The sequence below is a fragment of the Saccopteryx leptura genome, chromosome 5 (assembly GCF_036850995.1).
Source record: "Saccopteryx leptura isolate mSacLep1 chromosome 5, mSacLep1_pri_phased_curated, whole genome shotgun sequence".
Taxonomy (NCBI): domain Eukaryota; kingdom Metazoa; phylum Chordata; class Mammalia; order Chiroptera; family Emballonuridae; genus Saccopteryx; species Saccopteryx leptura.
The window spans coordinates 144340134-144364817 of record NC_089507.1 but is presented as its reverse complement, the minus strand read 5'-3'; the positions used below and the strand labels follow the sequence as shown (position 1 = coordinate 144364817).

At 49.0% G+C, this 24684-nt stretch overlaps 1 protein-coding gene across 1 annotated transcript in view; it reads right to left on the bottom strand.

Annotated features, from left to right (window-relative positions):
• SNTG2 (syntrophin gamma 2) overlaps window positions 1–24684 on the bottom strand; it is a 204610-nt gene that overhangs the window by 139265 nt on the left and 40661 nt on the right. Inside the window, exon 2 of the mRNA XM_066385768.1 lies at window positions 14944–15031. Coding sequence (XP_066241865.1) covers window positions 14944–15031 — 88 coding nt within the window. The remainder of the gene's footprint in view (window positions 1–14943; window positions 15032–24684) is intronic.

Below are 24684 nucleotides of genomic sequence, written 5' to 3'. Positions count from 1 at the left end.
GACTGGTCCCCCATCCTACACTGGGTCTCCCTTCATGGGAGCCTGCAGCTGAAAATTCATTACCTGCTTATTAGCTCGTTAAGGCAAGACACCTTTTTCTGGAAAGAAAGCCCTTGTTCTGGCTGCGGAACATTGATTCATTCCCTGGAAATGTTCGCAAATTAAATCTTCATGTCCTCTCCGCGTTAGGCAATGACAGGTGGTTTTAGCTTATTTCTTACAGGGAAGCCAGAACACAGATGAACTCCAAGGGCTAAAAAAACCAGTGTTCACAGTCGCACGTCCCTAAACATCCCTGAGGCATGTTATTCCTCAAAAATATACACCAGCTAACAACTCCTCTCCTTCCACCAAACTTACCGAGACCCCTCAGTCGCCTCTATGTTCAGGGCCTTTCCACATGTGGACAACTTTCTTTCTCAGCCACAAACTGAGCATGACCTTCCCCCAGACCACAGCATCTCGGGCAGCAGCTGGGGGGGTTGATGGGCTCCGTGACGGGCGGTTTGTCGAGGAAGGGGACATGTGGTGAGGCCACGTGCGCCTCCTGGAATATGCCAGTGCCAAAGGCTCACACAATATTGAACTTTGATTTCAGGTCTTACTCCTGAAGTGATCAATCACATCATATACTGTACCTAAAGCAATGGACATCAGTCTAATTAAAAGGAGGTCCTTAGTGAGTTTCTCTAGGCATTAGCCATGCGTGGACCAGTCAACTTCTGGTTTGTGGCTGAAGCAGGGCATGCTGTCCTTCTCAGGGTCAGCTTACAAGGGTTGGCGGGGTCAGTCTCCGCTATCCACAAAGGTGTCTCTGCTGGGACTGCAAGCTTCAGCCGGCTGCGGTGAACTCAGGTGGGTACGCCTTCTACCTGGGCAGTAGTGGGAGTGGTCAGGATCATGGTGTGTGGACCCGTCCACATGGGAATCAGTCCTTGGGTGGTGTACTTCTTTACCTAGACTGAGTCTGCAGGCTGGAAGGGATGTATTAGGTCTTCTGGCAGTGCTGGAATCACCTCTCGGACAGTCTTTTGGACAGCCTGCTGAGTAATCTGTAGACCCTGTAAGACTCAGAGGTCCTTAAACTTTTTACACAGGGGGCCAGTTCACTGTCCCTCAGACCAATGGAGGGCCACTACATACAGTACTCTAGTACACTGACTACTAATGAAAGAGGTGCCCCCTCGGAAGTGCAGCAGGGGCCAGATAAATGGCCTCAGGGGGCCGTAGTTTGGGGACACCTGCTGTAAGTACTTAAGAAAGGAGTGGTTATTTAATTTAGTTGTTTTATTTCCTCTCTGAGTTTCAGTAGGAAGGGAGGGAGTCTCTTAAACATTATCTTAAAAGGAGTGAATTCTTCCCTGTAGGGGGTGTACCTCGCCCTAAGGAGGACTAAGGGGAGTAAGGTGGGCTACTTTCCACCGGTTTAAAACAAGTTTAAGGTTTCCTTTAAGATCCGATTCATGTTTTCTACCTGTCAATTACTTTAGTAAAATCTATTTATAAACGTTCACCTGGGAAAGTTCTCTCTCTGTTTCTCTTTATAATTTCTTTACTTTGCTTAATATTTATTTGGGTACAGATTAAACACTTAGAAATTATGCTTTCTCTATTAGATTCTAAGTCTGACTTTTCTACTTGGTTGTAAAAAAACCTTTGGCAACCTGGGTTCTAGAAAAGTTACTAAAATTTCCTAAAACCCCACTGGTTTTAGGCCTACCTTATTGGTAGCATCATCAGCTGCTTGCTTGGTTTTTCTTGAGAGTTTCCACGGAGTCCTCCTCTCTAGGTGGCCTGGACAGTGAATGATGACCACTACTTCAGGAGAGCAGTCTCCTGCATTCTCCGGGGTGAGGGTTTGAGCCTCACCTTTGCTGGTTCTTAAGCCTTCTCCTGATGGCCCCTCTTCGACTGTGCCTGTCTTAGGTTGTTCCTGCCTTCAGGAATCTTACCCGTCTTTGGCTAACCAGCCATCTTAGGGGCCAGTGTTATTTATGGCCATGAGAGTGAGGGAGGAGCAACGTCCCTTCTAAAATGCTTAGTTTTAGCAGCCAATGTTTCTACCTAATGAAAAACTTATATATTTTTTCTAATTCCTAGAGCTGAATGCTATGTAAAGGCTAAGTTGACTGCCTTAGTATCTTCTGGCTCCTCTAAGTCTAGGGGTGTGTATAGACTCTGTAAGCTTTCTATAGTCTAAGAAAGTTGTGGGGGTCTTCTGAGGATCCTGAATAACTTCTGACACCGTAGATAAACTTATGGTTGTTTTTCTGAGTATCTTCTCTGATCCAGGCTAACAGAAACTGGTGGAAAGTGTCTAAAAAATTCTTTACTTGCTTGGGTGGTGGGGTCCCGCTTAGGCTAGGCAATTAGAAACATTTTCTCAAGATGGTCTCAGTTGTTGTAAGTGGGGCAGCCTATGTACAGTACAGATTTCTAACAGTCCTGTTCAGGCTTGAGGCTCCTCTGAGAAAAGGGGGTTCTGAGCTTTCTAATTCTGTAGGCTACTTGGAAAAAAGAATTTAAACTATTTCTTATTTTCTCTTTCCTTGACTATCAGCTGTAACTGAACTATTGTTCTTATGCTACCTTAAATCAGTACCCTGCCCTTTAACTCGGTTGGAACTATGAGGGCTCTAATCTATGACATTTCCATAGGAAATATTATGTAGAACCCGAGCAGTTTCTCCTCTGTACTTTTCCTAATGTACTTATTTACTTAGCTGATTAACAATTGCAGTTTGATAGGGTGGTAAATCAGGTGGAGGTTCAGGATTATGTCTCTAGAGTTCTCTTTTCTACCTATTATGTTAAGAATTCTTCTATTAAGCTAATCAATAGTAATATTTGTCACTCTGGGTTTTGTGACCTAACACTGAACAATTAGCAATTACTGAATTATTACATATCCCCTAATATTTAAACTAAAATTTTAACATCACAGGCTATGAAATAGCAAATGAAAGGGAGAATTAACAAAAGACTGTTGAAATAACATATACATTTCTAACATAAAAAATGTTTTTTTTACAACAACAGATCCTTGGTACAAAAAGGAAGTCTTTGTATTTGACAGACTATACAATTCTATATGCTTTATTAGTAGTACAAATTTAGTATGATTTATAATAAGAGATTATAAACTACTATCCCTAATGAACTACTGATTTTCAGAGAAAAATAAGGAATGGTCAAAATGTAGTTACTATTTTGTGGCTTCCCAGCTGGCAAAGAGATGCTAACCCTCTTTTTGACCTATAGAGCTTTACAACATTAAGTCATTATAAGGGTCGGGGTAGTAAACTAAAAAACCCCACAATTTTATAAACTTATTTTCTTAACAGTGGGGTATTCTAGTTTACCTAAGGTCCTCAATTCCCTCAAGGACATAGTAACCCTATAATTCCCTGAGGACCTTTTTCTTATAATTCTTGACTATTATGGCTAAAGCAGTGGGTTTAGAAGGGGCCGTATTCCCTAAATCTTCTCCTCGGGTCTGGCTCCAGGTAGGAGGTGGGGATTCCCCAGAGCCAAAGCAGAGGAGGGAAGGGGGCTGTAGCAAGGTGATGATAGCCTCTAGCTTACTGCACTATCTTTTGCCTGACCAAGCAGTGGCTCAGCCCTTGAGCTAAGAAAGAGGTTTCTTTGTTATATATACTATAAGGGAATCAATCAGGGTGCCTGGGATTCCCGATGCCCAAGGGGGAGGGGCAGGTGCCCGAAACTGTGAGGGGAGCCTGCTGCTTCTCCTTTTCTCTGCCACTTCTTTTGCAGCCAGCTGCAGCCTGGCTGCCTTTTCTTTCTCTACCTCTGCTGCCGTACTGGGCTGCATACTGACCGTGCCACCTGCCTGTGGGTGGGTGCTGGTTATAGTACGCTAGACTCTCTATGTTTTCTATGGGTCTAGCAATCCTTGGTTTGGCCAGTCTGCTCTTAAATTGGCCATTTTAATTTACAGAGAGTTCTCAATATATTTTCTTAATATTAATTTTTACCCTTTATTTTCTAAATGGGTAAAATTTTTATGGGTCAGTAGGTGAATATCTGATATCTGAAACTAGTTTCTACTCTTTACTTCCTCCAGCACTCTCTTATGTCTTTAGTTAGTTCCTATAATTTGTGGGCTTGTTTACGAATTTCCCTTAATATAGTTCTTAAAAAATTTCTTAACATAACCTGATCTTCCCATGGCTATGTCAATCCACACATCTATATATGGCATCTGGTCAGGGTGCGGGACCCGATAGACATTTGCCCTGACAGCAAAGAGTGTGGGTAAATTGAAGGTGCCTTCCGAGGGCCACCCTACACCAAAGGTTGGCCATTCTAGTTCACAAAGAGTCCGCAACGTGGCGGAATCAACAGGAGTCCCATAGTCTCGTGCCCTGCGAGAGAAATCAGAAAAGTTATCAAGCAAGCACTGAAGAGGCGTTAGGGCAGCAGATTGCTCCTGACCCATGGCCCTTGGCTCTCGAAGGAATCCTGTGAGGAAGCAATGGGCGAAGCAGACAAACAAACCAAATATGCACACGAAACAAACAAAACTTCTAAACCAAAACCAAAGGGAGAAGGCAGTGACCTGCGTTCCCTGACTGACTGGGTGGGGAGAAATCAGGTGGTGTCCTGCCTGCTCCACTACACCCTTTTCTAACCAGAGCTCTGTTTCCAAATATTCAAAGAGGAAGCTTCCTTACCAAACAGTCTCGAGACTCCAAATGTTTCAAATCAGCCAAATTCAGTTTCCAAATGGCAACTGTCGGAGGCTGGCCAGCTACCAACGTCTGCTGCAGCCCACTCCGTGAGGAGGGGTCTTACACGGCCTATCTTGCTGGGGCCTCCATGTGTTACATCCCAGGAGACAGACCACAGCAAACCCAAAGTGAATTTTATAAGTTTTATTGCAAACCTGCGCAGGGACTGCAGGCAACCCACGCAAGGGAGCACTGCAGCCCCGAGCTTCTAAAATGGCTCCTTTTTATAGGGTGGCTATCTAGGCTGAGCAAGCAAGCAGCGTTTACAAGGGCGGGAGGGGTGCGGTTAGCTGACCTCATTCTTGGCTAAGTCTCTAGGGTAGGGGCTTCCTTGATCTGGGTACATAGAGTTCTGTGGAAAATATTGCTACATTTCTAACGGTTGTTTATCTTTTCCTCCAGCCATGTATTGGATGTACTCGGTTTTCATGGCTGGTGGCCTGCACCGCTTGTCCCAAGATGTCACACTTTATTGGGAAAAGGCTTAGTGGATGGGGGACAGATCCATTTGTCAAACTTACACCAGAGCTGAGCAGAGGATGAGCATTCAGCAAAAATCAATGAGTGCTTTCTATGGGAAATCAATTAGCTACTGGAGTCTGCAGTAATTGTCACAATTTATGATTTGTGATGGGTGCGCTGCACTTACTTTGTGTGACACGTACCCAGACACATGCATGTAGTCCTTAACAGAACTGCAAATATATTTTAAACAGTTGGCTGCAGACCGCGGCCCTGATACCCGGTGCCGACATAAAGGTCAGGGCCCAGCAGATGGGATGCTGAGTGTGGCAGTGGTGCCGGAACCGCAGCTGGGGACCCTGGCCAGGCTTGAGTATGCAGGCTGTCGGGCTGTGAACAGACTAAAAGTTTCTTCTGGTTAAACCAAAGTCACTCTGACATTTCTTGCTGTTACTGAGCTTAATGTTGCAAGAGCAGTGCCCAGAAACCACAATAAAAACGGCTCACTACCCAAATCCCCAAATAGAATCACTGTCAGTGTTTTCACTTTCTCTCCATAAAAACAGGCATATGAAACTTTAAATTTTTTATTATAACCACCTTCTTCCCTCCCCACCCCTGCAATGTTCCAACCCTCCTAACTAGGGCTCATTAATTCTTATTTTAGGATCCAATGTGCCTTTTCAAACCAACATGAATCTTTTCCAAGTTATAAGAAATAAATATTCATTGCATTTCTTGAAGGCCTAGCATCAGTGCCCTTTACCACTGTTCTGTGTCACAGATTCTGGGTCCTTGCTTTTGTTTTCTGGGTTTGTTTGGTTTTTTGTCTGTAACTTAAACTTTGCCTGGTTTTCCTTCCCCCAATTGAGCCCGGGCAACGCTGGAGGCCCACAGTTGTTGGGGGAGCCCTGTCCTAATGTGGCACCTCCCACTGCCCAGTGTCCCCAAGGAGCACAGGGGCTCAGTGTCGTGAAAAAGGCTCTGTGCTCCCTGGGCCTATTTTCTCACCTGCACAAAGATAGTGCTAAGAGCCAGTCGCCTGTCTTGCTTATTTGCATTGCTGAGTCTTATGTGAGAGTATAAGTGTTGTTAAATACTGGGTGTTCACTGCCCGCTGGGTTCACATGAGACCGGTATCTTGTTTTCTGTGTCCCTACAGAGCCCCGGACCTCTGGCTCCTCGTGAGGTCACTCTTTCCCTCTATTTCCAAGCAGCCCAGCCCTGTGCTGACATCCAACACTCGCCTATGTCCCTCCTAGGGTTCCCTGTGGATTATTGTCAACCCAGCCCCGGGCCACAGCGGCAGCTTCTGTTGCCGAGCTCCTGCTCAGTGCATCAGACCCTGCAGGACGCCCTCGTCGTCTGCCTAACCTACGGTCATGGGCTTTCTCCTTGTCCACACAGAGCCATCCTGCGTGGGGCCTGTGGAACCGAGTCCGCGTAAATGCCGACGTCTGTCCTGTGGGAAATGGCCGTGACTCCAAGCTTCTGATGGCCCAGGCCGCAGCTCTGGTCACTTTTCATTTTTAAGCCTCTAGCCCCGCAGCACAGTCTGTGTCGTCTGGACGATCCACATGAGTCATAGGACAGGGCGGACAACTGAGCCTGCGAAGAGCGGGAAGAACAGCAGCCTGCCGCCTGTCTCGCCCCCGCTCAGGTCCGGGCATTCCCTGTCCACTCCGTAAATACCTCACCTTCCCAGAAGAGGAGAGATATTGCCGGTCCCCCCAGGAGGGGCGGGGGCCGGGGAAGGTTGGGTGGAACTTGCAGCGTCCCGCCGCGCCTTCTCCTCCGCACATCAGAGAACCGCGTGCACGCCAGCCTCTGCTCTTTGAAAATCGCTGTCTTCGGTTTGAACACATGGTGGGTATTTGCTCACTGAATCGTGAACCCCCTGGTTCCAGCCTCGGGGTGTGGATGGAAGACATGAGCTAGGACTGGGGCACCATCTCCACGACAAGCCATGTGCAGGTGCGTTCTGAGGCGATGCTATTACTGCAGAGAGTCTGCAAACCTCACTCTGCCGTGGTTCAGGACATCACGTGCCCTCAGACACGATCTTCAGTTATTTTAGGAACGTGGTTTTAAAAATACTTCCCGTGTCCTCACCTGGGAGCAGTGACATGCTTTGATGGCCCCTCCAGGGTGAAAAGGCCCCTGGGCACGCTGCCCGTGGGGTGCCCACAGCGACACCGGGGTCCTGAGTTCGATGCTGTGGAACCACAGGAGTTAAAGGCAGTGTCCGGCGGGAACAAAGACGGTGTGCTGGTCAACGCCAGACAGACTGCTGGTATTTTGTTTAGCTTACTGTGGCGTAAGCATGGTTCTCTCTTCTAAACACAGCAAAGCTCAGGTGACTAACATGGATTTGCAAAGTCGTTGAGCCAGAAATCGGGTGTGAGTAAAGCGACATTTATTTTCTCTCCACAAATGAAATGTTATCTACACAATAAGGGTGGGGGAGCCATCATTTAATCCGCCAAATACCGAGCTTGTGAAGCAGAAAACATCTACTCTACAGATGGCTGGATTTTCTGATTTTGCCTTAAAACCTGAACCTGAGAATAAGGCAGGGGTGTCAATGGACAGAGCAAATGAGTCAGAATTAGCAGGGCCCCTGAGGGGCTCCATGAGAGACCCCATTGCGAGTGGCGAGGACCTGTTTGGGGAGGGACGTGAGGTGCTACATAAACAGACTGTCAGCTTCATTTGCAACCAGAGAATGCAATTTGCTGTGGTCAGCTCATCCCAAGCAACTGGAAATAGTTCAGCATACATTTTGCTGAGATTGCCCTTCTGATTATAGTTTGGACGTCTTTTGAAGTGTCCCGTCCTTTCCCCCACCCCATCTCTGTTACATGTGGAGAAAATGGGATTCTATTCTACTTTCAAACAGATAAACCAATTGTTGTGGGTTGAATTATGTCTCCCAAAAGATACTGAAGTCTTAACCCTCTGCCCCCCACAATATTTGTGTATATGACCTTATTGGAACACAAGGTCTTTGCAGATGTGGTTAGTTCAGGTGAAGGGGTCCCTGATCTGACATGACTGTGTTCTTATTAAGAGGGAAAGTACGCCCAGGGTGACAGAGACAGAGAGAGAGTTCCGTGTCAAGACCGGAGTTATGCCACCTTGAGCCAAGAACTGCCGCCAGAGCGTCGGAGGCTGCTGCAAACACGAAGCACACACCACCTTCCACGAAGACGCAGAGGGCGCCAGCCCTGATGACACCTCCCCCTGCGGCCTCCGGCCTCCAAACTGAAAGTCCATTTCTGTCGGTGACGGCATCCAATTACTGGGACTTAGTTACGGCAGCCCTGATGAGTTAATGTGCCAGTCAAGACAATTTACTGAAAATCATGAACACGCTTGGGACATACCGTCTTTTGAGATGGAACAGAGAGACCCAAACGGGCTGCGTATCAGAATGGGGACATTCCGCAGGTCTGGGCCCCTAACTAAATTTTGATCCGACTCCAGGGATAATCTCAACACAGAAGTGAGTTTATAGGAATAGACAGACACTGGTCTCTGTCAACCTATAAACAAGGGTGAATCTTTTCTGAAAGTCAATGCCAGGTCAATTCTCAGTGATCCCTGCAATGTCCCACCCTCAGGAAAATGCCCACCTCACGAGCACATGCACAATTTAAAGTTATTTGTGTAAAGCTCATTATAACAAAACTGTGACTTTATCTTTTAAACAAGCAGAAGACAAAATGCTCCTGGTTTCCTCCAACACTCGTTCTGTGACCGCGTCTCCTTCTGAATGCAGCACAGGCTCGTGACAGGAGAGCCACGGGTCGGTAAGTAGGGGGAAATTCTACTTTTTGCTATTTTGACAGGAGAAGTAGCATTTGCACTTAATTTAATCCCAAGTATTTTGGAAAGGTGTACCCAGTTATTTTTCTGACTCTTTAATTCCAACCCAATGTATTTTTAGGTCTCCACTGAAAGGATATGTCCTGTTCGTCTCTGCTCAGCGTGCTTTAAACCCTCCCCTATGTTGATCGGATCACGAGCCCAGAGGGTCAGAAAGCCCTGGCATGAGCGGCTGTCCAGAGTGCCGCACCCACGTGTGCTGTGAGTAGTTGTAGGGTGCTGAGGGTTGGGCGTGGTGCTTGTTTTAAACACGAAGAAGTATGACTGCCAGTCTTCTGACGTCACCCTCCTTGCTGACACCTGCCGTGTCCTTGTGGAGGACGGGGACAGGGCGAGAGTGGCTGAGGCAGCACTCAAGGTACAGGACAGGAAGGACAAGTGTTTGCAAATGTTTTCTGCAGCGTGGTCAGTACCGGGAGAAACCACTGGTCTGATGCAGGCATCTGAGGACCCCCGAGAGCACCTCTCCCATGTCCTCAGAGCAGGTGGGAGGCTGCAGGCAGTTCCCACAAGCTCCCCGGGTCACAAAGCTCATTTTGAATACTTTGCTGATTGTCTTGCTGAGACCAGAGCCTCTCCTAATAATCTTTTCTGGCCCCCCCCCCCCCCCCCCCCCCCCCCCCCCCCCCCCCCCCCCCCCCCCCCGCTGCGTGACATTCAGAGAGAAACATGGACATTTAATGTAGAAGCCGAAATACAATCCAGTCAAGTGGTCATGCTCCCGGAAGGTGGAGGAGAGGTGACACTTTAGGAGAGCAGGTGACAGTGTGAGCAGTGGTGACGTGACAGTCCCTGCAGAGAAGCCCGGAGTCTGCGCCACACAGATCTGGTATGGGAGATAGTGAATGGAGGGCCAGGCAGCAGGGAGTTGGTGTGTGATCTCAGAGTCAGCACAGAGCCCGAAACTTGATCTTGTAGAAAAATCAAAGCCACTAGAGGCTCTGAGAGAAGAGACGCTGACAGACAAACAGCCCCTAAGTAGGCACAGTGCCACCCAGCCTTGGACCTAGACCCCGGGAGAGGAGAGGAGAGGCTCCGGGTGGGTGGGGGGTGCCAAGCGAGTCAGCTGCTGTGATGTGTCTGCGGTGCACCCCAGAACTGAACCCTCCCAACGAACCACAAAATGCAGACACTAACCTTGTGAGCTTTCACCGTGCCCACTGACAAGGAACAAACAGACAAACAAAAATCACACTGCCTATTCACAAATTATTTTAAATACAGGGTATCCTCAGCGCACCTCCCAGGCACAGAAATGAACAAGCAGCTTCAGGATCCTGAGACTTGGGCAATGAATTGTGTGCACCAAGACAGGAAGGAGTTGTGAAAACGACACATTCGTATCATCACATGTGCTCACAATCCAGAGAATCTGAGCCTGGCGTCCTCCCCTCCCCCTGAGAAGAATAAAGGGCACTTGTCCAAAATAAGTAACCTCTGCCGGTCTGTCTGTCATTGCAGCATTGTTACACAGTCCCTACCTTTCCCATGCTGGAGTCGTTTTATACAGATGTGCTGTGGGCCCTGTGTCACGCTGCCTGGGACCCACAGTCAGGAGTCTGACAATGAGGCCATCCCTCTATTCAGGGCCTGGAGGGCGGTGCCATGTGCTGTTCAGCTATGTGTTATTTTAGTCAATTAGTGTTATTTTCTGCCCCTCTGGAATGGGCATTTCAGCTCTACAGGAAGACGGTCACTTGTCTGAACTCACAGGTTAACGGATGCTGTCGCTCGAAAGTCAGGTGCTAACAGCAGCCCCGCACTCTGAATGCAGGGCCAGGAAACTGTTCTGAGCTGGAGGGTGTAAGACAATCTTCGTCAGGGGCATGTCACCAGGCAGGCTGAGGGGCCTGGCTCAACCACCTGCTCCCTTCTGTAGGGGGAGGGTAACTGTTTCCCTCTCAGCCTGTGTTCCAGCTGCACCTCGATCTCGCGGGACAGCAGTGAGGACAGAATGTCCCTCACCTCAGTCCTTGAGTCCCTGCCGGGAAGAACCATTCCCAGACTGGGCATGAGCGGAGCCTCCTTCTTGGCCTCAGGACCTACCCTTGTCCCCAGAGAACTGTGGCGCCCTGCCTGTGGGAAGTGTCTGTCACTCAGACTCTTACAGTGTATCTACAACACCTCCTGCGCATGCTGAAATGGTCAGGTCGACCCATCACCTGGCCTGTGCGGGCTTCTATCATTCTGTGGTCACCAGTGGGTCTTTGTGACCGAGAGCTGGGACCCGCCTTGGGGCTCAAGCTCCAGGACATCAAAGGGCTTTGGGCTGTCGCTCTGCCGTTGAGATCCTGTGCCTCTGAGCTCTGTCTCATGATGCGAGTGGCCATCTTGCATTCATGTGGTGCACTGCACCACCAGCTGAATCAGCATGGACATGTCGGCACCATTGTGTGACTGCTCCACCTTCCAGCATCACGTCCAAGCACGTCCTGCCTGCCTGACTCTCATGCTCCGTCTTCTGAGCTGTGGGGTTGGAGTGGGAAGGAGTGAGCCAACACCTGGGTCCCTTGGTTCACCTTGACTGTCTCCTCCAGGAGGTGCTGCGGTCCTCCCGTTCCCCGAGTGCAGTGAGGGCATAGGGCCATTCTGCAGTGATCCTAGATGGAGTGTGGCATTTGCCCTGCCCTCCATGTGGATGTCTGGCTGTGTCTCCAGGGCCAGTGTCCCACTTTCTCATTCTGTCCTGTGTTGTCACGCACGTCTGTATCCACTCACAAAGGGACTTAACACCATGTGGGACCAGTGGGAGGGAAACTCAGGAAGGCTGCCCTGAGCACACCAGGGGCGGCCAGCGAGGCCAGAGGCTCCCCAGGGTCACCTGGCCACCTGCGAGGCACAAGAGGCGCTGGGTGGGTCCCCAGGAGGCCAAGTCGGGCACACAGCACAACCCACGCCCAGCACAGCAAACTGTTCTGGAAGGTGTTCGTGGGGCAAGTGAGAAGAGGACAGGTGCCTACTTGTCCCAACATGGCCAGCACACTGCCCTGTGGGTAGGCTGTGAGATGGGGCACGTGCTTTCAGAAGACTGAATAGGTGCTGCACAGCACTTGCACCACACACGTGTGCACACACATCTATACACTGACACACATGCACACCCACACGAGTACACCCACACATGTCCACACATGCACATGCATGTGTGCACACACATCTACATACTGACACACATGAGCATTACATCACACATGCATATACCCACAGATGTGTGCATACACCACAAACGTGCACATACTCACACACATGTGCACTCACTGCACACGTGCCCATACCTCCACACATGTGAGCACACACACAGGGAAAAAGCCCTGACTCAGTTACACTGGATGGTGGCACTGAGGGTGAGTGATGTTCTGTATTTCCTGCATTTCCTAAATACATATAATAATACAACAAACATGCATGACTTTTTATCAGGAAACAACCTCTGAGAATACATTTCACTGTAAATGCACTGACACCGGTAGCCATGCGGAGGGATAACCCTTCTCCCCCCGCCCCAGAATGCAGGGTGGACACGACCTCTCCCCATTTTCCTCCTGGAAACCCATCGCTGTCCATGGTCGCGGGCACGAGCACGGCCAGTCCCACAGGACCCCACCCTGTGGTCCTGGGGAAAGTCCAGCACACAGCAAGGTCTGTGACCCCCAGGGTCTGAGGGTCTGACCGTCCAGGGAGTCAGCGGTCCAAGCGACGTGGTCATGGGGCTGCGCATGGGCCACATCCGTGTGCTCCTGCCGACCTCTCACCTGCTCTGATGGTGTTTCATTTAAACCAGAGCTGGTGCCGGACCAGTGATAAGGCCATGGGCCTGACTGAGTTAGATGCTTTTGAGCCGGGGTCACCTCCGCCCCTGCTACCCCTCTGGGCCAGCGAGCCCCACAGAGCCAGACAGCCCTGAGTGTGTAAGTAGCAATTGGCAACGTGTGGTTTATTAACAAATGTCACTCCAATAAATTCAATTAAAAAAAGAAACTTGTCATGTCCTGTCCTAGATGCACCCCGGATGGCTGCCATGAACCACAACTGTTAGAATCATAGGACACCGTGGTCCCCAAACCAGGGTTTTCTAAACTGTGGTTTTTATATAAAAGAACACCATACTTTTCACTCCATAAAACACATCTGACCATAAGACACACCTAGGGTTTTAAGAAGGAAAATAAGAAAAAAAATATTCTGAACCAAATGGTATGTTCAAGTATTTTCACTCCATAAGACACATGGGCATTTTCCTCTCCACTTTTGGGGGAAAAGAGGTGTATCTTATGGAGCAAAAAATACGGTAGATAAGTACACATATATACATATATCTCCAGCAGATGCTATCTATAATAAAAACAAAGAATCAGTTCTCAATAGTAAAAAAAGAAGATTTTAAAAGCACATAAAACATTCACCTGTTCTTTGAAAGGGAATATTTTTGAAGAGAAATATGATGGATGGAAAATAGCTTCCATAACCTTTTAAAGAAAATTGCTTCCTCGAGGTGCTTAGAAGAATGACAGGTCTATACTTTCAAAAACAAGTTTATGAGCAGTGTCCCTATTTCTGAGACAGCCTAAAATTAAGCAGGCTTTGAACCCCTTCAAACAGTTTCTTAAAAATTCCTTTATGAAAAAGCCCTAATTATTATCTAAAATAAAACGTTATTCAACATTCTCATCTTGTCAGCATGGTAGCTGTTTAAAAATTAAACTCAATCAAATCCAAGGTGTCTGGCTCCTCAGCTCAGAAATCTTAACGCCAGAGATATTTGAACATATCAGAAAAGACATGCTGTGTGTGATGCGACTGAGCCCTCCTCCAGGGGTGCCCTCCTCCTGCCCCCCAGGTCAGAGGGATGGTGGCCTGGCCTCAGCCTGGGTGTGTGAACAGCATCGGTTTCTTTCACCCACCCGTGCGGTTTCCACCAGAGCCGTGCACAGGACCTGTGGGATCCCGCGATCCACCCCCTAGAGACTTGTACGAGGGTCTGCAGGAAGCCTCCCCTCCAGCCGCGTGACAATGAACCAAACACGTTCCTAATGGCACGTTTGGAAGAGACCGGTGGGCACCGATGGGGACTGGCTGTGTCTAGAGGGAGTTTATTTTACCCGCTTTTGGGAAGCCTCAGAAGGCGTCTTTAGCTAGCTGAATAAAATTAGCTATTGCAATTCCATTCAGCCACTGGACTGCCAAAGAGTGTTTGTGTTGAGGTCTGATGGGGACAGAAAATCTCAGGCATGTGGGAAGGGAGCGGTTCACAGTTGGAGTGAATTAATTCTGTGGTGCCCTCTGGCTACTGGAAATGCCGCCTCACGCTTTTGATATTTTGCAGCATCAGACAGAAATGATATTCAGGGACGCACACTCTGTGGGGACAGTCTGTGGAGCGATGTGACTGCTGGGCAAGGCTGGGCCCCTGGCTTGTCCATCCTGACCATCCAGTGTCCATATGGGGCTCTGGTTTTACCTCAGGCATAGGAACTCAGGGCTTACCCGAAGGGGCCCAGACAGCAATTGTTCAGCATGCAGGAGACCTGAGGCTAAGAGAACTGAGCCTTTGGACCAGAAGCCGAAGTCTCCCCACCCCCCCTCACTGAGCAGGAATAGAATCAGCCACTCCTGCTGACAGGCTCTGAAGATCAGAGGGCGCCCTGGGATGGTTGAAGCTTTTCCACTCTGAGAATCATGCATATCAATACTTGCCAATCAAGGATACTTTTGTTGAAATGATGAGCTCTCCACCATATTCAATGACTTTCAGGAACTACTGATCAGGGAACAGTGTTTAAACCATGAGGGAAAGGTCTAAGGACACCAAGATAAAATTTTAAAAAGTTTGAGAAGTTCTTACCATCAGTGACACCAGCAAAGCTATAAGCTCCATTACGGATGTGACGGGTTCTCCAAGAATGCGTTCAAGGACGTGTGATCTTGGACCACTGCAGCAAGAAAATAAAATGAATGTGAGTGAACGGGAGGCATAGATCAAACCTACTCAAGGGAAGGGAGTGAGCAGGAGGGAGGAGCTCCGTCCACCTGCAAAAAAACCAAATGGGGTAATATGGAAATGCTCCATCTCTCCAGCAGTAATGACTATTAAATGCAAAGCTAAGATTCTTACCAATAGGCCCTGACCATTGGCTCAGCGGTAGAGCGTCAGCCTGGCGTGCGGAGGACCCGGGTTCGATTCCCGGCCAGGGCACATAGGAGAGGCGCCCGTTTGCTTCTCCACCCCCTCCCTCCTTCCTCTCTGTCTCTCTCTTCCCCTCCCACAGCCAAGGCTCCATTGGAGCAAAGATGGCCCAGGCGCTGGGGATGGCTCCTTGGCCTCTGCCCCAGGCGCTAGAGTGGCTCTGGTCTCGGCAGAGCGACGCCCCGGAGGGGCAGAGCATCGCCCCCTGGTGGGCATGCGGGAGTCTGTCTGACTGTCTCTCCCCGTTTCCAGCTTCTTAAAAAAAAAAAAAAAGAAAAAAAAAAAAAGATTCTTACCAATAACTAGGTAGGTACTAAACATCTGCACATGCATACACGGATGTGATCTCTCTCTCTCTCTCACACACACACACACACACACGTGCATGCACACACACAGAGACCATGTCAAGCATGTACACTCTCCACAGCTGTGAAATGACCTTCGGTAATACGTTAACTGTGTGTATATGAGCACATAGAGTTACAGGTCTATTCACCACTGCGCTATTGTCAAAATTAAAGGCAGCAAACACATTAAGATTATATATACAGCTGTATTTGTGTCATGTGATTATCAAAAATTCTACTTTAAAATATTTATTGAAAATGATGATGAAGCTATAAATAAAATTGGTGAGCTATTGCATAAATGTGTTTGTAATCACATTTGTAGTAATTATTCATATACGTAAATACACGAGCAAAATTACAGCTAGTGCTAGACACAATGTGACCACCGGCTAACGAGGTTAGAGAACATTTACTTTCTTCTTGTTGTTCTCTATATTGTGATATTTTACTAAGAATATGCATTTCTTTCTACAAGAAATAAAATCCATATGTACATATTAATTCTAACATATGCTGTTACCAGCCCCTCACTTTCCCTCCCAGGCTGGGACTCTGATCCTGTTAGGTCCCCCTCCCCCAGGCCCCTGGGGCTGTGCCTTCCTCACAGCCACCACCCGCCATCTACTGGCGGTCCTGGCCTACAGAAGGCACACGCCCCACACATAATTTCCAGTGACTCGGGGCCTCCTCACCAGTGCTGTTCTGGCGTCCTCGGTCCATGATGTGTCTGTTGCCACGTCCCATGGAGCCTAACCATCGGGCTCTGTGACATAAACATGGCGGCGTCCCCAGTGTTGCTACCTGGAGGTCAGGTACATGGGCCATCCCCTCTGTAGATGGCCACTTCCCCTGGCTCCCAGACACCAGCTTAGGACTGAGAGCATACAAGTCCATGGATTGCAGGTCCAGTCTCGGCGCTGGCCGCCTCAATTCCCTCTGATGGGCTACTGCGGGCGTGCCCTTGGCATTGCTGCTGGGTCTTTGGAGTGCAGACCTCTTCTCCCGCCCACCCCCACCCCGCACAGTCTGAGTCGCCAGGGGAGGATCTTTGCAGAGAGATGACCACTTTCAGGCAGCCAGTGCCTGGACACCAGGCCTGGGGCTGGAGCGACCCGGTCCCCATACCCCAAAACCGCCATCACAAGTCTGGAGTACAAAGGTTTTCTGTAGAAGGATCAGTATGATGGGGGGGGGGGGGCGGTCAGTCCATAGGGCCACGTCAGTGTCCATGGCTGCTCAGCACAGAGCTCTGGGGCAGAGCGCCCGTAGAGGACGGCCCCGCATGTCCAGAAACAGCTGCACCTGCTTGTCTAGGTCAGTGGGCTCAGCTGCCTGGGAGCGGGGACTTGGAGGGGGTGTCAGTCAGGAAGCTGAGGCAGAGCTGGCAGGCCGAGGGCAGGCCATGGGGACGGGAGGGGTGCCCCTCCACCCACACATCTGCCTCCCTGTTCCACATGACTTCCAATGCCCTGGCACGCCTCCCGTGAGTTGCGTGGCCGACCACAAGCCTGAGAGAGAATAGAAGCCCTAGACTCTCAGCAAAGGAGGCCCCTCAAGTCAGGGTTACTGACTTTCTTTTTTTTTTTTTTCCTTTTTATTTATTTATTTATTGGTGACAGAGACAGAGAGAGATAGAGAAAGGGACAGATAGGGAAAGACAGGAAGGAAGAGAGATGAGAAGCATCAATTCTTCGTTGCAGCACCGTAGTTGTTCATTGATTGCTTTCTCATAGGGGGCTACAGCAGAGCGAGTGACCCTTTGCGCAAGCCAGCAACCTTGGGCTCAAGCTGGTGAGCTTTGCTCAAACCAGATGAGCCCACGCTCAAACTGGTAATCTCGGGGTTTCGAATCTGGGTCCTCCGCGTCCCAGTCTGCCGCTCTTTCCACTGCGCCACGGCCTCGTCAGGCAGGGTTACTGACTTCTTGTCAGCATCGTGGAGCTTTCCCAGGGAGCACAGAGACAAGAAGATCTTTTCATCATGTGCTAGTGGCACCTGTGAGGTGTAACTTGTTTCTTTGGCTATAGTACGGCAATGAAATAAGGACCTGGCAGTTCTGTTACTTAACAACATTACCAGCTCCGTGAATACGCCGACGTTGCATATAGAGAGACGTGTTTACTTAGGAGAGGCTCCTGCACAGGACGCTGTGCCCAAGGGGCAGCCTCAGCCCATTCCAAACCTGCCGTCCAGCTGTCTGGAGACGGGCTGTCGGCTCCCAGCTCACCACAGGCCGCCGGCGGCCTTCTCTGCTCGCCTGCCCAAAGCTGCCGGTCTCCGTGTAAATTGTTCGGATCCTACAATATGCCGCTTTGAATTTTTTATGTCCCAAAGCAATTTCTAGTTTAATTACGTTTTTAAAATATGGTGTGTATGGTGCGTAGTACAATCATTGTTACTAGCATCCATAGGAAAGCTTTGTTGCAGGAGCCTGGGGAGATGTTCTCCTGATGAAAATGCAGAATTAGGTACCAAGAGTCAGAGAATGCGGTCCTGGGAGAAGTGAGGCATTCACAGATTCTGTTTTAATTAGACTCATTATCTTCAATTATAGACCCTATTTCCTGTTGGTTGCATGATTATTAATACTTATGGAAATGCCTGTGTCAGAATAAACTTTATTTCTTATGGCACTTAGTATTTTCTTGCTGCTTTATAACCATTTGCATGCATTAGTGCACGTGGTAACGACCAGACTCGAGTCATGTCTCATCTTAAGTATCTGTAAGTCCTGGAAGGGAGCCCGGTTCCGACTTACCGTCGACCCGAGGAGCCAGACTTGTTCTGGGGCAGCCCTTCCATAAACCTGGATGAGACACCAGCAAAGCCTGTGATTTTGCCCAAATTACTTCATGTCTCTTCACAAATATCACTTCAAATACGTAAGAAATTGCAGTTTAATGATCACAAAACCCTTCCCAGTTTAGTCACCACTACCTGCCTGTCTGACCTGTGACAAGCTTGGGCTAGAAGTCCTGGAGTTGGACTTCCATCTCCAGCATCATGTCAGAGAGAAGCAGATATAATGCTAAACCTGACTGAGCTGACTCGACGGCAGAGGGTGCATGTGATGGGGACAGTTGGACAGGGACAGAGCTGCACTACAGGTCAGCAGAGCCGAGACCAGAACCCAACTGAAGGGTGTCTGCCCACCCGTGGGCCAGTACCTTTGTTTCTCAGGGGCTGGCCGGCACTGTGGGGAAGATACCGGCCTGGGGCCAGGCAGGATGGATGAATGGACAGACGGCCTTCTCCCTGCTCTCAGAGCAGAGACGGAAAGGGCTGTGCCGGCTGCATCCTGCGTGAGGGGACAGAGGGCAGACCTGCACACTCAGGGACCCGGTGGGGAGAGTCACGCGTCTGCCATCTGGCCCTTGGGGGAGAGAGAGACCTCGCTCACTGTCCGGCACCCTCGCTTGGAGTCTGAAATTGTGCCAACTGTGTGCCCTTTATGGGGAGAATTTGTGGGACAGCGTTTCCCTGTGTGCCAGCCAGCAGCAAAGAAAACAAGGCGGGTGTAGCCTCCAGCCTATCTCTTGAGGTTCTCAAAGTCCAATGTCAAGGGCTGTGAGCTTGCCTTCCAGTCATAGTGTGCTAAAAGAAAACAATGCATGTGGCGAGACTTAGCTGGAACAAGAAGTGAGAGACAGGCCAACGAATTCTTAAGGTATAGAATGATTAGACACGGCATGTAGCACCAGCGTGCTCAAATCATTTAAGAAATAAAGAGGCTGGGGAAAAACAGCGTAGCAAAAGATTTCTTCAAGTTTCCAAGTAGATTTCAGTGAGAAAAAAATAGAAGCCTAGAATTAAAATCATAATACAAGCATAAAATACGCAGAAAGAAAAAGTAGATTTCCCCCAATAATTTAACAAGTCATTTGGGAGCGGGCTTGTCAAGCACAACAGTGAAAACTCAGGGGACGTAAAAACACATCACCAAATGCAGGGACAGACTGCGGCCACTGTTGTCATATCAGGATTCTCTAGCAGTTCAATATTTTCAATGGCCAAAGGCAGTTTTGGAAAAGCAGTGAGATGGGTCGCCCCCCTGACATGTGCCACAGGACAAAGGGGACAGAACGCAGAACACGGAGGGAACCATGCGTAGAAGCAGACAGGGGGGTGGACCCACGGCCACTTCGTGGAACCTCAGAACAAGGCTGACCTGAGCACAGTTGCTGGTGCAGTTCGGGGGACAGAGGTGGGGCGATTGTCCAGAAAGGTGGACTGCCTTCTCCCAGGTGCCAGGGCAGAAGGGTGGTGACCATTTCCACTGCTGTGGCAGTGGGGGGGGGGGGGCTTCCGCTGCTATCCTGTACCTGCTACGAGCGCAAACCCAGGACATTCTTGAAGCTGCCATCACGTCTCCCTGAGGACAGCCACCTGCTCTCCTTGCATGAGAAATTTATTTTAAAGAGAAACAGGCCATTTCATTGGCCAGAAGGCTGCCTCTGTAGTCATGACTCACGTGTGACACGTTTGTGGGTGAGCCGCCATCTGGAAACAGCAGTGGGGTCCTGGCTGTGCACGGATCAGCCACCATCACACTCTGCACTGCACACAGATGCCACGGTGCTCGCGAAGGTCACCCTTCTGTGACCCCTCACCTCGGTCAGCCCAGGAAATCGCATAGGTGAGTCTGTGCGTCTCTACCCCACTTCCTCCTCCTCTGTCCGTCCTTCCTTCTGTCCTCTGGTCGCCTTCCCATGTTATGACCTTGGGCTTTCATGTGCCCTGAAGGTGCCTGCAGGTGACTGTGAGCACCTTCCCAGGGACAGCCCGCTGCAACCACCTGGGCCTCCGTCCGGATGAAGCCCGAAGGACAGGGACCAGCCCCGATCTCAGAGAACTAAGACACAGAGCAGCAAGGCCCTCCATCAGGCAGGACCCCATGGACGTGCTCAGGGTCCTAACTACAGGGCACTCGGAAACATGAACTGCCTCCTTGTGACTTATTTGTGATGCATTAGCAGTTAGAAATACTCACTTTAAAAAAAAAAACAGTCAAATCACTCAGATGAGCAGTAAAAGCCTTACTCCGTCCGTCCTGCCCCATCTGCAGACACCGGCATGTGTGCCCTGTGCCTGGTTCTTGCTCCTGACTGAGCACTTCACTTGAGTGTAGAATGCAGCCGGCCCCGGCACCCCGGGCTTCACTGTGCAGGCTCGGACCCTGCGTTAGCTCAGTGCTGGGGGCCCATTTCCGGGTCACAGGTGAGTGATGCGGCCACATCTGACGTCACTGAGAGGGCAGGTGCAGGTGTGCAGGAGCCTGGGGGCTACTCTCCCACTCGTTGGACACTGTGTATTTATTCTTTCAGAAAACACACGGTGTTTGCAACATGGCAAGAGGCAGATGATGGTGCTGAGGAAATGGAACAGAAGAACACAAGCTCCCCCCACCCCCATGCAGAGCAGAGAGGGGGCTGCCACTTCCCTGCGGGGGCCCCTCTGTGGACACCGGGCAGGCTCATGGGGGGCGCTCTGCAGCAGTGCTCATCTTCAGCCCTACAGACGAAATTTAGCAAAAAAAACAAAACAAAAGCCTTAATTTTGGCTTGTGTGAAAAAAAAGTTACATTTGAAAAATGACAAACGATCCCTTGGCCACACTGCTGTGAGTGCCTGGGACCTTTCTCTTCATTGCCTGCTTGTCATCGTGATGGAACACCTCTTGCTCAACGCTCATTATCACAAGCCAAGCCGTAAGATGAGCAGGAAGCACAAGGGACAGAAAAGGGGGCAGGGTGCCCCCCTCCCCTCAGCCAGACGCCACTATTAACAGGAGCCCGCTCTGGGCGCTCATATTAATATATACTTAATGAAATCATTGATCACTCTGTATTTTACAAGCGCGCTTCCTCTCCACGAATCTCCTCGTTCCTGATTTATGCTTCAAGCACAGCTAGCTCAGGGACCGGGACATTTACCCTGAACACGAAACGTGTCTCTCACACCACAGTTTGGAACGGTGGAAGGGCAGACAGGGTTAGGAAACCGATGGGACGTCTTCCCACACCTTAAGCGTCCCAGAATTAATCTGCGGTGCACTCTGTTCCCATCTCTGTCTTCCTTTGTCTGCATGATCACGGCCCCATGTGATGCCCAACTGCCACCACTGAAGGTGGCTGCCTGGATGCGGGCTTGGACTCTCTACAAACTCCTATGGCATTTAGTCAGGAATGACATCATTGATGTCATTAGCATGAGTCATTGCTGTGAGTCAACTCTGACATAAATTAAGGGCTAAATTTATAACACCTGAGAAGTGATGAAAACGTTTAGTAATAAAAACTGTCCAAATTGAGAGCTGAGCATAGTTGGATGGCTCTGTTGCCAGTTCCCCTCTGGGCCACTGACATACAGAAAGAATGTGTGTGTGTGTGTGTGTGTGTGTGTGTATACATACATACATACATACATACACGGATGGCAAGTAAAAACAGGAGAAGAGACTTCACGCTGTGAGTCATCAGGGAAATGCAAGTCAAAGCCACAGAGACACCACCGCACACCTGTTAGAACAGCCAACATCCCGTCACTTTGGAAGACAGTTTTGCGTTTTCTCAAAAAGCTACACATACAGTTGCTGTATAAGATCCAGAAACCATGTTCCTTGGTATTCACCCAAAGGAGAGGAAGAGTCAAGGCCATAGAAAATCCTGCACACAGATGTTTAAAGAAGCTCTGTTCATAATGGCCCAAACTTGGGAGCAACCAAGATGTCCTTCAGCAGGTGAATGATAATGAAGTATCATTCAATTGAAAATAAATGACCTATCGAACTACGACAAGACATAAATGAACTTCAGATGTACATGACTAAATGAGAGAAAAAGCTGAGAAGGCTACACACTGTGTGATTACAACTAGGGACAGTTGAACACAGAGAGAAAGGGACAAGTCAGCAGCTTCCAGGGGTGGAGGACGTGGCGGGGTGCATAGGCAGAGCTGAGAGGGCGTTTGGGCAGTGCTACGTGATACTGTGATGATGGGCATGTGTCATTATATGGCTGTCCAGACCCATAGGATGTACAACACCAGCTGTGAGCCATGGGCTCTGGGTGACAATGCTGTATCCATGGAGGCTCATCAGTGGTGACCAGTGTCCCCCTCCAGTGGGGATGCTAGTGGTGGGGGAGGCTGTGTGTGTGTAGAGTCGAGGCCAGATGAGAAAATCTGTACATTCACTTTATTTATTTATTTATTTATTTATTTATTTATTGTTGTGTGTGACAGAGACAGAGAGAGAGTGGGACAGATAGGGATAGACAGGAAGGGAGAGAGATGAGAAGCATCAATTCTTCGTTGTAGCACCTTAGTTGTTCATTGATTGCTTTTTCATATGTGCCTTGACCAGGAGCTACAGTAGACCGAATGACCCCTTCCTTGCTCAAGTCAGTGGCCTTGGGCTCAAGCTGGCGACCTCAGGGTCTTAAACCTGGGTCTCTGCATCCATGTCTGATGCTCTATCCACTGCACCACTGCCTGGTCAGGGCATCCACTCTATTTTGCTGTGAACCTTCTCTAAACTAAAAGGTAAAATCTTAATGAAGAAGTCCATGCGGTATGTAGTGTAACCAAACAATTCTCTCTGCCTGTGAAGAGGAATCGTCATGATGTACACAAAACACTATTTTATAGGTCCATGTTTAAATACCATTCATGAAAGAAGTAAAATTGGAAGGCATGATTATAACAAAGAGAACGGTCGTTTCTAGCTTGATCACAGCTCATGCTGCTAGTGGACGTTGGCTTGAGGAGATTATTACCAAGGAGTTCATAAAGTGCAGTCAACGGGCAGCACACGAGAGGTCGCGTGGGAGTCCAAGCCTTGAGAAATTGCTGTCACTGTCCCCATCACCAAGGTCATGTCTAGAGTGTCTTGGATTAATGATCTGTCACTTTCTGTAAACACACATCTCCGACCCCGTTGAACCCACAAGTGTTGCATAGAAATTACATTAAGTGGGGAACGCATTTAACGCATTGATGTATCTAAAATTAGCAAAGGGTCACTTCACAAAAACGGCCACTGTCCCCGCCAGTGTTCTGACCATCATTGACAGAATAGGTCTCTTATGAAGTCACTGTCAGGTCACATAAGACCCGATGCTAATACGGAGGGGAAGAGGCTGAGGAGACTGAGCACGCCGGCCAGTTCAGCTGACCGTCCCCTGCCCCCCGCCCCCCGCCGGGTCCGAGAGGACAGCCAGCTCAGACTCTGCGATGTGTGGCTTCTTGGTTTAGGACATGGACGCTCTGAACTGAGAACATGAAATCTCTCCAAATGTCCACAGAGCCCTCATCCAGGTCTCAGGGCTCCATTCTTCCTAGAGTGCAGACTGAGCTCTCAGCTAGCAAATCAGTGGATATGCCAGCTTTCTGTTAAGTTGTATATTTCTCAGCTTCTCCATGGAAAACCGTGAGGCTCTGGAAACAGGTTTGGGTGGGAGCCACTACTTAGGGAAAGAAGAGAGGACACTGCACGGCTTATCAGTAAGAGAACTCACATAACACAAACTCAGGACACAACTTGCAGAGTTTCTAAACTCAACTCCAGGCTGTCCTTTCGAGTTAAGGCAGGGACAGATGACCATCTCCCGAACATGCAAAGTGAAGAAGTTATAAAAAAGATCTAAAGTCAAAGCAAGGTAATCTGTATATAAACCCAGTAAGTGTAACTGACTTAGAATGTAGCATATTCCAAATTTCATAAGAAAGATTTTCTGGGAAACAGAAAGAAAGAAAAAGATAAGGCCATAAAATGCTTTGTGGAAAGTGAACCATGTTATTTATTGCATTTCCTGTGCCCAATGTGTGTGTTTGTGACTCAAGCAACAGCAATAAAAACACAGGAAAGACAATACTTGTGAACAGAAAGGATGGTGCATGACAGTTGAGAAAGAGAAGCAAACACACCCGCGGTTAGCAATGGTATACTTTACATGTGTTGTCCCACGTTAATTCTCTGTGCTACTAGGAAAGTTCATCATTCCAGAAGTGTCATAAAAATAAAATATTTTGCAAAGAGTGCACATGCA